The 18,384-nt window shown below is 49.6% G+C and overlaps 1 protein-coding gene across 1 annotated transcript in view; it reads right to left on the bottom strand.

Moving 5' to 3' along the window:
• The window catches only part of chdh (choline dehydrogenase), a 37,473-nt gene extending 21,114 nt beyond the window's left edge, over positions 1-16,359 (bottom strand). Inside the window, exons 1-2 of the mRNA XM_055647506.1 lie at positions 16,210-16,359; positions 1,795-2,671 (exon numbers count right to left, since the gene is read on the bottom strand). Coding sequence (XP_055503481.1) covers positions 1,795-2,494 — 700 coding nt within the window. The 5' untranslated portion in view covers positions 2,495-2,671; positions 16,210-16,359. The remainder of the gene's footprint in view (positions 1-1,794; positions 2,672-16,209) is intronic.
• Between the last annotated feature and the right edge of the window lie 2,025 nt (positions 16,360-18,384).

The raw sequence follows: 18,384 nt of genomic DNA on the forward strand, positions 1-18,384 counted from the left end.
TTTAGTATTGCCATGTGTAGCGAGGTACAGTAAAAAGTTCAAGTTCAAGTTCACATTTATTGCCACATGCACCAATTGAGGTACGGTGGAATTTGATTTACCATGCAGTCATACAATCAAAAAGAGCACAATACACAATAGAATATAACATGAACATCCACCACATTCTTCACTGTGTTCAGTCAGTCCTCCTCCTCTGTTCATCTGTGGTCTGGGTCATAAACCCTCTGCAGTCGCCGCTAAGGACTGCTCGATATACAGTCCCTCTCGTCGGGATGCTCGAAACTCCGACGTCGGGACGGACGGACACTCAGGGGCTTGGAGGTCCCGAATCAACCGCTTCCTACCGGAGACCGGGGCTTCATGATGTTATACGCCGCAGGCCGGCGGTCGGAGCTCTTCTCCAGCGATCCCCGGCAAGGGTAAAGTCCACACCGCGCGCGAGGCTAGAAGCTCCGCAGACCGCGGCTTCAGGATGTTGTAGTCTGCGGGCCAGTGATCGGAGCACTTTTTCTGGCAATTCCCGGTAAGGGATTGCCCAGCTCCGCGATGGAAAGTCCGCGCTGCGCCCGCTGCTGAAGTTCTGGGCCCGACTCTGGGAGAGGCTGCACCAATCCAAGCAGTTAGGCCGCGAGGAAGGTGAAGATGCGACATGAAGAAAAGTCACATCTCCGTCGAGGTAAGTGACTGAAAAACAGTTTCCCCCTATGCCCCGCCACCACTCCCCCACACTAAAACACACTTTAGACATACTAAAAACAAAAAAAAAAGTTGAAAGAATGAACAGCTGCTGGCGAGGCTGCCGGCTCGCGGCACCACCCGATGGTATGTCCCGATGATGAAAAGCATCCAGAGCATTATAAACGGAGGAGAGAGGAAGGAGTATCTAGGGGCTCCAAGGTCAAGAGTTCCTTACTCCAATGGTTCACCCTCACAACAGATCCACAGCTACTTGAGGTACTTGAGCACGACAAAGGTGTGGTGGTCAGTACTGGAGCCACACTGAGACATACAACCTGGCAAATGAAGACAGCTACTGCCATTGTCATGTGAAGTGCTCCGATCCACACATTGCACGAGAACGCCAGTGAAACGTGACTGATCATAGAAGGATCACCTTCCCCGGCTGCGTATCCATGACAACAACTTTCAAATAACGTCAGTAAAATGAACCTCTCAATGCGGCTTTGCTGAGAACTGGTATTAACACTTTCTCATGAGTTGTTTGAGAGGGGACCTCATTAAAACTTACAGAATAGTGAAAGGTATAGAAAGAGGGGATGTGGAGAAGATGTTTCCACTGGTGGGAGAGTCTAGGACCAGAGGCCATAGCCTCAGAATTAAAGGGCGCTCTTTTGGAAAGGAGGAACTTCTTTAGTCAGAGGGTAGTTAATCTGTGGAATTCATTGCCACAGAAGGCTGTAAAGGCCAAGTCAGTGGATATTTTTATGTCAGAGAGACAAATTCAATAGTATGGGTGTCAAGAGTAATGGGGAGAAGGCAAGAAAATGGGATTAGGAGGCAGATATCAGCCATGATTGAATGGCGGAGTAAACTCTATGGGCCAAATGGGCCAATTCTACTCCTATCACTTGAGAACTTGTTATTGCTTTGGAAGTATGAAAAGGTTCGCCAGATTTGGTGTTGTATTTGATTCATTTCGTTTCGACACAAATATAATCAAATGTTTTCTGCACCTTTTCACATTTACAAGTGTTAAATTAATTTTCTGCCAATTCTTCAAATTATGTAATTGTGCAAAATAAATGGCACATTAAAAACAAGTAGTAATACCTTTGTAAATGGTCATGTCCATCCAGCCAACTCCCTCCTGTTGGAATCCATTCATGTCGTCAGTAAAGGGGTAGCCGGCTTGCTGCCCTGCCTCCAGAAAGGCCAGATGGAGAGGGTGCTTGGTCTTTGTTCGGGAGACGTGCAGTGGTCCGTCCCCTCCCCTGTAGCGGTCAGCCCCCAGTTCATGGCACTGTGCTTTCCTAAAGTATGGAAGGCAGTGATCGTAATCCCAGCCTGTGGCACCCTGTTTCTGCCAGCGATTGTAATCCTCTGCGTGTCCACGGATATACACCATCGCGTTCAAAGACGACGATCCTCCCCAAACCCGGCCTCGGGGCCAGTACATCACACGGTTGTTCATGTGCCTTTGAGCTGTGGTGTGGTAATACCAGTTGTACTTATCATCACGCAGATTGTATATCAGGGCCGCTGGCATATGGATTTTCCACAGGAGTCGCTTGCTGTTCAATAACGTGTCTTTAGGTCCTGCTTCCAGAAGAAGCACCGAATCACCAGAGTCTTCAGTAAGGCGGCTAGCCAACACACAGCCAGCAGAACCTGCACCCACTATTACATAGTTGTACGCTGGTGTCTTTGAAGCATAGTTTTTAGACAGCATTTTGAAATTCTGCTGCTGTAATGACCTTGTTACCAAAACGCTTGCTGCGTTGGTTTTTGCGAACCCAATTAATCGATTCATGGTTCTTGCTGTCAGCTGTACATGTGTTAGAATTGCTCTGGAAGAGTACAACACCTTTGCTGTTCTGCTTTACGTCGCTTCGAAGTGCTAGTCTTGCCGATTTTTTTTGTTTGGTTGCAAGTACAAAGTACAGTGATAAGTACCAAAATTGTTCATTCAGTCGTTGCTCTTGGCAATCTAAGGTGAGATCAAAAGAATCATAAAATCATTGAGTCACAGAGTCACTCAGCATGGAAACAGGCCCTTTGACCCAACTCAGCCATGCCTAACAAGTCACAATTGCCTGCATTTGACCCATGTTCCTCTGAAACTTTCCTATCCATGTACCTGTCCAAATGTTGTTATTGTACATGCTTCAACCACCTCTTATGGCAGCTTGTTCCATGTATGTATCATCCTCTAGTGAAAATGTTGTTCCCTAGTCTCCCTCCAACCTGTGCACTCTAATTCTTGATTCCCCGACCACTGGAAAAATACCATGCATTCACCCCATCTGTGCGTATAATTATGTTATAAGGATTATACAATCACCCCTCAATCTCCTCTGCTCCAAGGAATAAAATCCTGACCTGTCCATCCTCTGCCTACAGTGCAAGCCCTCCATAGAAACATAGAAACATAGAAATTAGGGGCAGGAGTAGGCCATTCGGCCCTTCGAGCCTGCACCGCCATTCAATATGATCATGGCTGATCATCCAACTCAGTATCCCGTACCTGCCTTCTCTCCATACCCCCTGATCCCCTTAGCCACAAGGGCCACATCTAACTCCCTCTTAAATATAGCCAATGAACTGGCCTCAACTACCCTCTGTGGCAGAGAGTTCCAGAGATTCACCACTCTCTGTGTGAAAAAAGTTCTTCTCATCTCGGTTTTAAAGGATTTCCCCCTTATCCTTAAGCTGTGACCCCTTGTCCTGGACTTCCCTAACATCGGGAACAATCTTCCTGCATCTAGCCTGTCCAACCCCTTAAGATCCAGTCCCTCAACATCCTCATAAATCTTTTCTGCACTCTTTCCAGCTGAATGGCATCTTGCCTAGAGCTTGGTGACCAAAACTGAATACAATACTCCAAGTGCAGCCTCGCCAACATCTTGTACAATTGCAACATAACTATGTCTATATTAAATGTCCTTACTGATGAAGGCCAGTATGTCCAAAGCCTTCTTCAGCAACCTGTGCTTCCGTGAGGCCAGTTTCAGAGAACCATGTACTTGAATGCCTCTGTCCCGCTGTTCTACGGCATGGGCGGCACAGTGGCGCAGCAGTGGGTTGCTGCCTGACAGTGTCTTTCAGACCTGGTTCAATCCTGACTATGGGTGCTGTCTGCATGAAGTTAGTTCATTCTCCCTGTGACCTCATGGGTTTTCTCCGGGTGCTCCGGCTGCGCCCCAATATTCCAAAAACGTACAGCTTTGTAGGTTAATTGGCTTCTGGAAATTGTACAATTTCTGGGCAGGGAGAATGTATAAACTCGGTAGACAGCACCCGTAGCCAGGATTGGCCAGGTTTTGGGCGCTGTACGGCAGCAACTCCACTGCTCACCACTGTGCCCCCATCACCCTCTGTTTCCCACCATCAAGCTAAATATTTATCCAATTAGCTAGCTCTCCCTAATAGAGTCCTCTAAATATTGGTCCTTGGCACTCTGGCAGTCCCAGTCTGTATTAGGAAAGTTAAATAAAATCCACTGCCATGACCACTCCATTTCTTCACATTCATCAAACATGATAAATATCTTATACAAAACAAAAAACAAATAATACATGCATAAATACAGAATTCATGATTAAACAGAAGTGACTGGGATTTGTTAAGTATTAAATCAATTGGATCTATTAGCAGTTCAAAAAAGGAAGATTGTTTGGAATCATGATCAGCTGCTGTGATCAAAATATTAAATACAAAAATAAACAGTGAACAGTTCAGTCATCGTTGCCTTGGCTAGGCCGTAGACATTTTGATGATACACCCAGTTATTGCTGGGTCGTGCTGTCACAGCCAGCCTCAGTAACCAAAGGTCGATGCAATAATGATTTGTGCTGGGTACTCATTACCTCAAACTGTTAGAAATTTCATTTTTCACCACCCAATTATTTTTCTGCACACAAACGTTTTATTCTTACACCTTTCCAATGAATTACAAGCATCATTGCTGTAAATAACTGCCTTTTCATAATTTTCACTTGCCAAAACTTTGGTGAATCATTAATTTTCAACTGTAGATTTTGAATTACAATAATAAAATGCAGCTTCAACAATTACTTCTTTTGTTCAAGTTTATTTCTTCTGATTTATGTTTTAGTCAATCATACAACAGGGAAACACGTCCTTTGGCACAACTTGCCCACGCTGACCAACATGCCCCATCTACATCAGTCCCACCTGCCTGCGTTTGGCCCATATCCCTCAAACCTATCCTTCCATAAACCTATCCAATGACTTTTAAACATTGTGATAGTACCTACCTCAACTACCTCTTCTGGCAACTCATTCCAGATACCTACCACCCTTTATATAAAAAAGTTGCCCCTCAGAGTCCTGTTCAAACTTTCCCCCTTCACCTTAAACCTATGTCTTCTAATTCTTGATTCCCCTGCTGTGGGTAAAAGACTGCATTCAAAGTCAACCATAGAATAGTAAGATTAAACAAGAACTTACCAGTTCGAAGTTTGATCATTATTTTATGAGTAACTTTGAAGGATTACGTGAAGAACCCGCCAGGGCGCATGCGTGTTATTTTTTCAAAGCAGCGGTGTGAAATCACAGATAACAGTAAATGACTGAACATAGTAAGATTAGAGAAGAGGATACCAGTTGAACTTTATGATCAAGGGTGGGAGCGGAGGGCACGTAATCCCTCAACGTTAATCCTCAACTTCGAACTGGTAAGTTCTCGTTTAATCTTACTATTTTACTTCGGAGTCACGTGAGTGACTACGTGAAGATTTCAAAGCTCTGTGATTTCATGCCGTGGAAACGAGTCCATGCATCACATCTGCCTTAATTGACTAAGGGAGGAATTGTGTTAACATGTTTAAACATGAATCTGATATTGAAATCCATGATAAATTTATTAACAACAAATTATAGCCCCTATTTTATGGGGTGAAATCATATTACAGAACTTAAAATTGATTCTGCAAAAGTTCCAGGTTTAATCACTGGTTTATTGTAGAATTGTTGGAACGTTTTCCCCTTGACCATCCTGCTGTCTCCAGGATTTGGTCCATCGGTACGTCCAACTCCATAGCTGCCGATGTAGCTGCAGCCCTGGTGGAATGAGATTTGAATATGTTAGTATCCACCCCAGCTGTTGTTAAAACCTGTTTCAGCCATCTGGAAATAGTTTGAACCGACACTTTTTTGTGGGGTTGCTTGTGGCTGATTAGTAGTGCCATCTCATTGCCTCTGATGTTTTTGGTGTTCTCCATATATAACAATAAATGTCTTATTATACATAGACGATCATCTATAGGGTAGGCCTTAAATTCTATTTTGAGGCCTGATGATCCCGGTCTGTTCTGTTTGACTAATTCGTGAATATGAAAAGTTATATTTTTTGTTGAAGAAGTCATATTGTCCAGCCTTAACTTATGTAAAGACTGTATCCTTTGTGCTGTGACCAAAGCCATCAGCATGACTGTTTTATGCATCAGCTTTTGCAGAGGTAGAGCTGTTGCTGGAGACCAGTTCCTTAGCAACGTTAGGACAATACTCACATCCCATATTTGAGAGTACCTGGTTCTTGGGGGATTGATATTAAAAATTCCCCTCACAAGTTTGGTTACCAGGGGGTGAGTCCCAACAGAATGACGCTCTGATCCTCGCCATAGATCTGCTGAAAGGGCACTTCTGGCACAGTTAATGGCACTGTAACTGAGCCCCTCATCATAATGGAGGCCTGCCAGGAATTCCAGACCAGACGTTATGTTCATCGAGCTGTAAGTGATGTTGTTTCTGTGACAATATATCTCCCATTTCCTGATGTATACCAGATATTGTTTTTTGGTGGACTGCCTGTGAGCCGCTGAGATAATGTTCAATGTTCGGTCCGTCAGTCCCAGTTCCAGTAGAGGTTTCTTTAGACTTTACAAATTAATAAGTTTGTCGTTTTATGACATGGATGGCTATCCCCAGTTACGGGATGAACCAACAAATCTGGTCGTTTCAGGATGGTGATACATGGTTCTAAGACCATGTCGAGTATCACAGGGAACCATGGTTGAGTAGGCCAATCGGGCACTACCAAAATACCAGACGCCGAGTCTTGTTGTATTTTGCGTAATACCCGACTGATGAGGCAGAAAGGAGGGAATGCATAGAAAAACAATTTCCCCAATGCAGCGAAAAAGCATCTATCGCTGATGCCCCAGGGTCTGGTTCCCAAGAATCATACTGGCGATTGGGTCTAGATGCAAATAGATCGATATCTGGCGTTCCATACCGTGCTACAATTACAGCAAATACTTTTATATCCAACATCCATTCGATGTTTTCATTGAATTTGCGTGACCTGGTGTCTGCCACTGAATTTAGGTTACCTGGTAGGTAAGTAGCTGATATCCAAATATTTCTCTGGATACACCATTGCCAAATTGTATTAGCCAGATTGTCACATGATGTCGATTTGATTCCACCCATATGGTTAATATATGCCACCACGGTGGTATTGTCAATCTGTAGTCTAACATGCTGGTGATATATTCCAGAACAGTATGAATTTAGGGCATAGAACGCACCCAACATTTCCAGGTAGTTTATGCCAAGTGTCTGTAGTAATGATGCCTCCTGTGCATTCCATCTACCTCCACAACTGGAGATGGAATTGGTTGCACCCCAACCAAGCGCACTGGCATCAGTTTGTAGCACCACTGAGGGGTTGCTGATAATAATAGGGCAGAACAATGCCGAATGTTATCCCTCTACCATTTTAATTCCACAATTGCTTTGATTGGTAGCTTCATTGGTCTGTCGAAATGACCAGCATTAATTTTGAGTGCTTGTATTTTTGCCCTTTGTAAATTTTGATAATACAAAGGTCCAAATTGTGTGGCTGGAAAAGCAGCCACTATTTTGCCAATCACCCTTGCTACCAATCTGATAGATGGTTCACTGATGTCAATGAGGTTGTTGCAGGCCTCAGTTAAGACTGTAGCCTTGTCCTTTGGTAAAGTCACCGACATGTGAACTGAGTCAATAGTGAACCCCAAATAATCCATTATGGTGGAAGGCGTTAGTTTAGATTTAACTGGATGGATGATAAACCCCAGTTTCTCAAACAATTGTTTGGTGGCTGATACAGCTAGTTTGGCTAATTCCAAAGTTTTGCCCACAATCAATATGTCATCTAGATAGGCCATGATCATATGTTTTTGTTTCTGAAGAAACGCTAGGGCTGGTTTCAAAATGTTTGTAAACAGCCTGGGGGCTGATGTTAATCCATTTGGTAGAGCTCTATACTGTCAGGGCTGCCCCATCCAGTTGAATTTTAAATAACGTCTGTGGTCAGTCCGTATAGGCACTGAATAGTAAGCATCTTTTATGTCGATGCTAGCCATGAAGTAGCCCTTGGAAATCAATTGTTTGGCAGTAACAAAGGTTTCCATTTTGAAATGAATATATTGCACATATGTATTCAAGTTGGTCAAATCTATGATGATGCGGCAACCACCATCTTTTTTGTTTTTGGTAAAGATATTAGACACAAATTCCAGAGAATCGTGTTGGGTTTTTTCAATGACCCTCTTTGCGTGAAGTCTCACCAGTTCAGCATGTGCTTCTAATTTTCCTTTTCGTGAAAGTACGAACGTTCGGTTCGGTACATGCTGAACTGGGGGGCTATTTTTGTGCACAAATTCAATGGTATATCCCTGGATACTGTTTAGGATATAAGTGTCTGTTGTCAATGCACTCCATGCCTCCCAAAAGAAGTGTAATCTCCCACCGATATGTGTATTATCCACACTTCCTATAATTTGTAAGGGACCAGACCCACCTACCTCCATGGTTACCAGTGGAAGGTTTACTTCTTCCTGTGTGGTCTTCGAGGAGGTTGAGGCGCCGGTGTCCGGGTTTGGGTTTGGGTTTGGGGTTTGCGCATTTTCCACGAAGGCCGGTCTGGGCCATGGCCTAAAAAAGACTGCTGTCCTGTACGCCCGGCCTTTGAGTTTTTACCAGCTTCTCCTGTTCTGCTGGTGGGTGCGTAAGGGTGCGTAATGCACCCGTTTTGTGCCAGCAGCAAATACCTGTGCGTTTTACTTATTGACACCGGCCAAGTCTGTGGCTGTGGGAGGTCCTTGCTGTTGTCGCCTTTATGAGCCCCAGGGTTTTTGCCTCCTCATCGAGCTCCTTAACCTGCTTGGACAGGTTTCCACCAAATAATAATATTGGTGGCTTTGTGTCTCCTGGTTTGCACAGGCCTGCAAATTTTGGATTTAGGGCAGGTTGGATGGCACTCTTTCTGACACTATTGATTTCATACTGCGTATTGCAGAATAGTGCCAGTGCATCCTGTTGTCCTTGCGACATTTCCTTCCCATCCACTGTGCGAGCGAATGCTGTGATCCCTGCTGTTAGTAGTTTTAGTATTCTTTGGAGCTTGACATCCATGCTTCTAACTGCTGCTCCGACGTGTTTCCAGATACAATTATTCACGACTGGAACATTCAGGGATACGCAATTTCCTGGTGCCAGATATTTGGCAGTGGTGTCCATCACAGCCTGTTCCTGTAGTTGCTTGAATGACAGGACACCAATGCTGGCAGCTAGTTTCTATTCTAGGTTCCGTCCAGTCTGATCCGGCTGTATGTAGTTGGACACCATGTCCAGTAGATTTTCGCCTTCCTGCACCCCCTGCACACTTGTAGTTTGTTCAGCAAACCTCTCTTTGGGGTCAGCCCATAATTGACCCCCAGTACTCCCATCTGACGAGGGAGATGCACTATGCAGCCCTACGTAAGGTGCTGCTGTGGGCGTTATATATGACCCACGGTGACTAGACTCCATCTCCCAGAGTCTGTCACGTTGGAGCATTTGCTCCATGAGCCGCTCCATCCGGCTCCGGCTCGCGGCTCCTCAAAGTCCGACTCATCAGAGTCAACGGCTGTTTGATTTTCTTTTTGCCTTCCCGCCCGGCCGCTGTGTTGATCTAGCCGTCGGGCACAGCTGATCCCATTACGGGTGATTCCTGTGCCGCCGGCCGCTGTTGGCTGCCCGCAACTCCGCGGTCCTCCCCCGCCAGCTTTGTCGCAGCTCTGGTTGATTTTTTGGATTTGTCCATCGTTTCCCCACCTGTGAAACAGTATGGGAAAAATAAAGACCGCAGAGTAACTACTTACCTGTCGGTCCCGGCTTTTAAACTTGCCGCTGCGGGGGAACGTCGTTCCACCCCGCCTGTCGTTTCGCAATGCGTGTAGCGATATGTCACGCATGCGCCCTGACGGGTTCTTCACGTAGTCACTCACATGACTCCGAAGTAAAATAAAACTTGTTTCCCAGAGTCACAAATAGAACATAATGTTCCTTCAAGGGGACAATAGTATCAATTATGTTTGAGAAATCTTTCCAACCAATCTAACCACAAGGAAATGGTCTACGAATCATTCAAAAGTGTAAAATATTTAATTCTACAACAAAACCCAAGAGAAGAGATGAGGGTGGTGGTGGAAGGATGTTTTCCTGATTGGAAATCTGTGACTAGTAGTGTACCGTAGGGATCAGTGCTGGGACCTTCGCTGTTTGTGATACCTATTAACAGCTTGGATGTGAATGGAGGAACAATGATTGGTAACTCTGTGGATGACACAGAGGTTAGTGGTGGTGTGGAATGCGAGGAACGTTATCTGAGGCTACACCAGGTTATGGAGCAGACGGAATGGTGGGCAGGACACAAACAGATGGAATATTATCCCAACAAGTGTGAGTTGATGCATTTTGGGAAGTCAAACAGGGTGAGACGTACTGTGAATGGTAGGATGTGAGGGAACGTCACTGAACAGAGCGACCCTTGGATTCAAATCCATAGTCCTATGAAAGTGACAATGCAGGTGGACAGGGTGGTGCAGAGAGCACAGGCATGCTTCCCTTCAAAGATACAGGCACGATACATTGGAACTTTACAAATCATTGATAAGACTGCACTGGTGTATTGCGTGGAGTTCTGACTGCCACACCGCATGAAGGATGTGGTTGCACTGGGGAGAGGGAGAGAGAGTGCAGAAATTCACCAGGACTCTGTCTGGATGACCTGGAGGACTTTAGATATGGGGAGAAATTGGACTTGTTTTCCCCGGAGCAGAGGAGGCTGAGTTATGACCTGATAGAGGGATGTAAAATTGTAAGAGGCCTGGATAGGGTAGTCAGAATATTTTCCCTATACAATACGTTTGAACTTTATTTATCCCAGGAGAGAAAATGATCTGCCAACAGTCATAAACCACAACAAGAATCATGAAATTAAAGTGACAAGTGCAAAGTCCAAGATTTGGGATGTGCAAAGGTTGGGGAGGGGGAGAGTCAGTCTCAGTCTACCCCATGACACAAAGGGGAGGAGTTGTACAGTTTGACATCCACAGGAAAAAAGGATCTCCTGTGACGTTTTGTGCTGCATCTTGGTGGAACCAGTCTGTTGCTGAAGGTGCTCCTCAGGTTGACCAATGTGTCATGGAGGGAGTGAGCTGTATTGCCCAGGATGTTCCACAGTTTGAGGAGCATCCTCCCCTCCAAGACCATCTCCAGTAAATCCAACTCCACCCCCAGGATGGAGCCAGCCTTCCCGATTAGCTTGTTGATTGTGTTGGTGTCCGTGGCCTTTGCCCTGCTACCGCAGCACATGACAGCAAAGAAGATGGCACTGGCCACCACCGATTGATAGAACTTCTGCAGCATCTTACTGCAGACGGTGAAAGAATGGAACCTCCTCAGAAAGTACAGACGGCTCTGTCCCTTCTTGTACAGGGCCTCAGCGTTCCTGGACCAGTCCCATTTCCTGTCCAGGCAAACTCCAAGGTACTTGTACTCCTTGGGAAAATGCACATCCACACCATTGAAGGAGACAGGGGACAGGGGTGTTCCTCTCCTCCTAAAGTCCACCACTAACTCCTTTGTCTTCTCGGTGTTGAGCTGCAGGTGATTCAGCCCACACCATTCGACAAAGTCGTTGACTACACCTCTGTATTCAGCTTCCCTCCCCTCACTGATGCAGCCCACAATTGCAGTCATCGAAAACATCTGCAGGTGGCAGGAAAGAGTATCAAATGGTAGGGGCATCAAAAACAAGAGGGCGCCGGTTTAACGTGAGAGGAAGGACCAATAGATAATAGGTGCAGGAGTAGGCCATTTGGCCCTTCGAGCCAACACCGCCATTCAATGTGATCATGGCTGATCATCCACAATCAATACCCCGTTCCTGCCTTCTCCCCCATATCCCCTGACTCTGCTATTTTTAAGAGCCCTATCTAGCTCTCTCTTGAAAGCATCCAGAGAACCTGCCTCCACCGCCCTGAGACAGAGAATTTCAGACTCACCACTCTCTGTGAGAAAAAAGTATTTCCTCGTCCCCGTTCTAAATGGCTTACTCTGTCCCCTGGTTCGGGACTCCTCCAACATCGGGAACATGTTTCCTGCCTCTAGTGTGTCCAAGCCCTTAACAATCTTATATGTTTCAATGAGATTCCCTCTCATCCTTCTAAACTCCAGAGTGTACAAGCCCAGCTGCTCCATTCTCTCAGCGTACGACAGTCCCGCCATCCCGGGAATTAATCTTGTAAACCTACGCTGCACTCCCTCAATAGCAAATATGTCCTTCCTCAAATTAGGGGACCAAAACTGCACACAATATTCCAGGTGTGGTCTCACTAGGGCTCTGTACAACTGCAGAAGGACCTCTTTGCTCCTATATTCGATTCCTCTTGTTTTAAAGGCCAAAATGCCATTCGCTTTCTTCACTGCCTGCTGTACCCGTATGCCTACTTTCATAGACTGATGTACAAGGACCACCAGATCCCGTTGTACTCCCCATTTTCCCAACTTGACGCCATTTAGATAGTAATCTACCTTCCTGCTTTTGCTACCAAAGTGGATAACCTCACATTTATCCGCATTAAACTTCATCTGCCATGCATCTGCCCACTCCCCCAACCTGTTCAAGTCATCCTGCATTCTCATAGCATCCTCCTCACAGTTCACACTGCCACCCAGCTTTGTGTCATCTGCAAATTTGCTAATGTTACTTTGAATACCTTCATCCAAATCATTGATGTATATTGTAAATAGCTGCGGTCCCAGCACCGAGCCTTGCGGTACCCCACTAGTCACTGCCTGCCATTCTATTCTCCGTGGCCTTTGTAGACCAGTAAGGTGTCGACTTATTTATTTACTTTATTTGCTTGGTTTTGCTGCGTGGTTCGTACTCATGATTTATGTCTTTTAATTTATTGTTGGATTTTCGTATGTAATTTATGCGCATCGTGTTAGCTGTATGTTCTGTTGTTCTGCCTGTTTTATGATGTCTTGCTTATTTTTTTTTTTCTGTACAGCACTTTGGTCAGCTTTGGTTGTTTTTTAAGATGCTTAACAAATAAAGTTATTATTATTATTATTATTATTATTATGAAAGGGACCTGTTAATCCCTACTCTTTGTTTCCTGTCTGCCAACCACTTCTCTATCCATGTCAGCACTCTACCACCAATACCATGTACCCTAATTTTGCCCACTATTCTCCTATGTGGGACCTTATCAAATGCTTTCTGAAAGTCCAGGTACACTACATCCACTAGTTCTCCCTTGTCCATTTTCCGAGTTACATCTTCAAAAAATTCCCGAAGATTAGTCAAGCATGATTTCCCCTTTGTAAATCCATGCTGACTCGGAAGGATCCTGTTACTGCTATCCAAATGTGCGGACAGAGTGGTTGATATCTGGAACACGTTGCCATTGAAAGTGGCGGAGTTAGTTACCATATTTAATAGACCTGGAAGGACATTTCTGTGCTCTGATAGCTCTATAATATTCTTGACTACAGTGTACTCCAGGAAGAAAGAGGTGGGATGAAAGGAATCAGCCCTTCACATAAACCGTGGTTTAAGGTCCCAAGTACCTGTCGAATTTGTAATGTCTAAAGACAGGATCACTGAAATGTATAACAGAGGAGGTGTAGCCATTTGGCCCACCACATCAATGCTAAACAAATACATAGCAATCCAGCCACATTGCTCCTCCCACCTCTTGCTCTGTAACCCAATGTCTCCATTCCTCTGTAAACCGGCACATCCATCGCACTATAACCCAGACATGCATTGCCCTGTAACCCAGACCTGCATTGACATGTAAACCGGCACATCCACTGCTTCTTCTTCTTGCATATGGTGTCCACAGCCTAAAGTTGAAGGACAACTTGTTCCATTTGATCTTATTTGATTGTGCACACCAGATTGATTGCATTCGTCGAAACTGGGCAGACCACGTGAAGGTTGCAATCTCCCACCCCACATCCACTGCTCTATAACCTGGGCATGCATTGCCCAGTAACCAAGCATATATCCAGTTCCACCATTGAAAATGTGTTGAATGTGTTAAGAATAAGGGGTAAGCCATTAAGACAGAGATGAGGAAATACTTTTTCACACAGAGTCGTGAGTCAGTGGAATTCTCTGCCTCAGAGAGCAGTGGAGGCCGGTTCTCTGGATGCTTTCAGGAGAGAGTTGGATAGAGCTCTTAAAGATAGCAGAGTCAAGGGATATGGGGAGAAAGCAGGAACAGGGTACTGATCGTGGATGATCAGCCATGATCACATTGAGTGGCGATGATGGCTCAAAGGGCCGAATGGACTACTCCTTATTGAATGCTTCTACTCTACAACCCCTCCCAGAGAGCAAAGTTCCAGACCATCACAGGGTACACCATCCTCAAAATCCAACCGAGTCCCAACTTCCTGCTACTAATCTTTACCAAATGCCTTACAAATGCTATACTGTTCTATGTTTATTTAAAATTTAAAATCATTTAAAAATAAATTGGATAGGCATATGGATGAGAAGGGAATGGAGGGTTATGGTACGCATGCAGGCAGGTGGGACTAAGGGGAAAAAATTTGTTCAGCATGGACTTGTAGGGCCGAGATGGCCTGTTTCCGTGCTGTAATTGTTATATGGTTATGTTCATATCTGAACTCCTGCCCTGACTGCCTGCAATATGATCAGTTGCACAATGGGACATACAACTTGCTTTAAAAAGTTTTATTTGAGAAACATCTGGAAACAGAGAGGCAGGAAAGGGGGGGGGGGGGGGAGGTTGAAAGCTTGGAGCCTCCGCTACTAAAGGCATTTTCACCAGTATGGAGCAAATTAATCCAGGCATGATCAAGAACATAAAGTTAAAGATACAAATCTGGAAGAACTAAGCCAGCTCTGTGGAAAGGGAAAGCAGTCAATGTTTTGGGCTAGCATCTATGGGGCCAAACACGGGCAGGTGGGACTAGGGAAGATGGGCCACCAAATCAGCATCAAAGAGCATGGAGAAGTTGAGACGAAGGGCCGATTTCCGTGCTGTACCACTCTTTAACTGATTTTTCCTCATTCCAGGTTTCAAGGAATGAGGAAGAATTCCAACATCTGCAGTTTTGTATAAAGTAGAAACATGCTTTCCAGAGATGCAGCCCTGGCACCCTGATTTACAGCAGCACTTTGTGTGTTTATCTGCATTTTTCTTATTTACTCTAAAACTAACGGGACGTGGATCGAAGAATGAAACAGTGCCAGGTTCTGGAGCTGCAGAAAACACGGCGGAGGGGGGGGTCTTGGAGAGGTTTAAAACAAATGTGAGGGATTTCCACCAGAAACATGAACGTTATTTTATTCCCAACCCGTTGAAGATTTGCAGGAATGCGTGTCCTTAGTCCAGATTGTTATATTAAAACGGGAATAAATGTGACCATTTACACAGCGGCGGCCGCGGGGAAGTAACGAGGCAGTGGCGGCTCTCCACAAAAATATTCCTCTTCTCCCTGTGGGACCCGCTGTGTGCCCTCATCCCCAACTCACCCACATCCCTCCCCTCACCCTCACCCCCCACTCCCCCCCCCACCCACATCCCCACCCTCCCCCTCACCCCCAACTCCCCCCCCCCACATCCCTCACCCACATCCCCAACCACCCCCTCACCCCCCACCCACATCCCCAACTCCCCCCCACCCCCACCCACATCCCCAACTCCCCCACACCCTCCCCCTCACCCACACCCACAACTCCCCCCTAACCCACCCCAGCCGCCCGACACCGCTAACCACCGCAATTAAAGTAACGGCGCCCCCGACCCCAACCCACCCCCCCCCCCCCCCCTCACCACCACCCACATCACCCCAACTCTCCCCCTCACCCCCACCCACACCCACACTCCCCCCTCACCCCAACACCCACTCCCCATCCCCAACACTCTCCCCCCCCTCACACCACCACACCACACTCCCCACACACACACACCCCCCTCCCCACACAGCACACAGTCCGACTCCCCCCTCCCTCACACCACACACACACAACTCTCCCCCTCACACACACTCCCCCCGCACACCACACTCCCCCCTCACACACCCCCCCCCCACACTCACACACACACACTCTCTCCCCCTCACACACACACACACACACACACTCCCCCTCCCCCTCACACACACACACACTCCCCCCCCCACACACACACACTCCCCCACACTCACGGTGCCGCAGTCGCCGCCATGGAGTTCCCGCTCCCGGGGTGGGGGGTGGTCGCCGGCTGCCCGCACTCCCCGGCACCGGATTCACTCCCCGCTCCGGACCGGACCGGACCAGGGATGTAGTCAAAACACGGCGAGTTCTTCCCCCTACTTGGTGAATCTCTACCCCCTCACCCCCTTGATTAGTGCGGGTATCAGGGGTTATGGGGAGAAGGCAGGAGAATGGGGTTAGGAGGGTGAGATAGATCAGCCATGATTGAATGGTGGAGTACACTTCAAGGGCCGAATGGCCTAATTACTGATGACCAATCTCCCCCCCCCCACTCCCACTCCTCCACTCCACTCCGGGCCGCCGGGTGACCGTTTACCCGGCGCGCGGGGGCGTCAGGGCGGGAGCCGCTCGTCAACTGCCGTGAGAATCAGCAGGGGCCCCGGCCCACGGTGACCCCTCACCCCCAGCCTGACCCCCCCACCCTGAGCCCTGACCCCCCACCCTGAACCCCCCACCATGACCCCCTCACCCCCACCATGACCCCCCCCACCCCCCACCCTGACCCCCTCAACCCCACCCTGAACCCCCACCATGACCCCCACCCCTGACCCCTCACCCCCCCCCCTGACCCCTCACACCCCCACCCTGACCCCCTCAAACCCCACCCTGACCCCCCCACCCTGACCCCCTCACCCCCCCCTGACCCCCCCACCCTGACCCCTGACCCCCTCACCTGAACCCCCACCATGACCCCCTCACCCTGACCCCCTCACCCCCCCCCACCCTGACCCCCCCCCCCCCACCCTGACCCCCCTCACCCCCCACCCTGACCCCCCCACCCTGACCCCCCCCCTGACACCCCCCACCCCCACCCCACCCCCTCACCCCCACCCCTGACCCCCTCACCCCCACCCCCCCCTGACCCCCTCACCCCCCACCCTGACCCCACCACCCTGACCCCCCCCCCCCCCACCCTGACCCCCTCACCCCCACCATGACCCCTGACCCCCCCCCCCCTGAACCCCCACCCACCCCCCCCACCTGACCCCCCCCCCCCCCTGACCCCCCCACCCCCACCCACCCCCCCCCCCCACCCCCCACCCTGACCCCCCACCCCCACCCTCACCCCCCCACCCACCCCCACCCTGACCCCCCCACCCTGACCCCCCCACCCCCCCCTGACCCCCCCCCCCCCCACACCTGACCCCCCCACCCCCCCCACCCTGACCCCCCCCACCCCCACCCTGACCCCCCACCCCCCCACCCTGACCCCCACCCCCCCCCCACCCCCCCCCCCCCCCCCCCCCCCCCCCCCCCCCCCCCCCCCCCCCTCCCCCCCCCCCCTCCCCCCCCCCCCCCACCACGCCCCCCCCCCCCCCCCCCCCCCCCCCACCCCCACCCTGACCCCCTCACCCCCACCCTGACCCCCCTCACCCCCACCCTGACCCCCCCACCCCCACCCTGACCCCCCTCACCCCCACCCTGACCCCCCCACCCCCACCCCTGACCCCCCCACCCCCACCCTGACCCCCCCACCCCCACCCTGACCCCCTCACCCCACCCCCCCCCCCCCCACCCCTGACCCCCCCCCACCCCCACCCTGACCCTCCCCCCTGACCCCCCACCCCCACCCTGACCCCCTCACCCCCCCCTGACCACCCTGACCCCCCCCACCCTGATCCCCCCCCCCCCCACCCTGACCCCCCCACCCTGACCCCCCCACCCTGGCCCCCCACCCTGACCCCCCTCACCCCCCCACCCTGACCCCCCCCACCCCCACCCTGACCCCCACCCCCACCCTGACCCCCTCACCCCCACCCTGACACCCCCCCCTGACCCCTCCACCCTGGCCCCCCCACCCCCACCCTGACACCCCCAGCCTGACCCCCCCCCCCCCCACCCTGACCCCCTCACCCCCACCCTGACCCCCCACCCCCCCCAGCCTGACCCCCCCACCCCCAACCCTGACCCCCTCACCCCCACCCTGACACCCCCATCCTGACCCCTCCACCCTGACCCCCTCACCCCCACCCTGACACCCCCAGCCTGACCCCCCCACCCCCACCCTGACCCCCTCACCCCCACCCTGACCCCCTCACCCCCACCCTGACCCCCTCACCCCACCCTGACCCCCTCACCCCCACCCTGACCCACTCACCCCCACCCTGACCCACTGACCCCCACCC

This window comes from Leucoraja erinacea, chromosome 16, assembly GCF_028641065.1.
Source record: "Leucoraja erinacea ecotype New England chromosome 16, Leri_hhj_1, whole genome shotgun sequence".
Lineage (NCBI taxonomy): Eukaryota > Metazoa > Chordata > Chondrichthyes > Rajiformes > Rajidae > Leucoraja > Leucoraja erinaceus.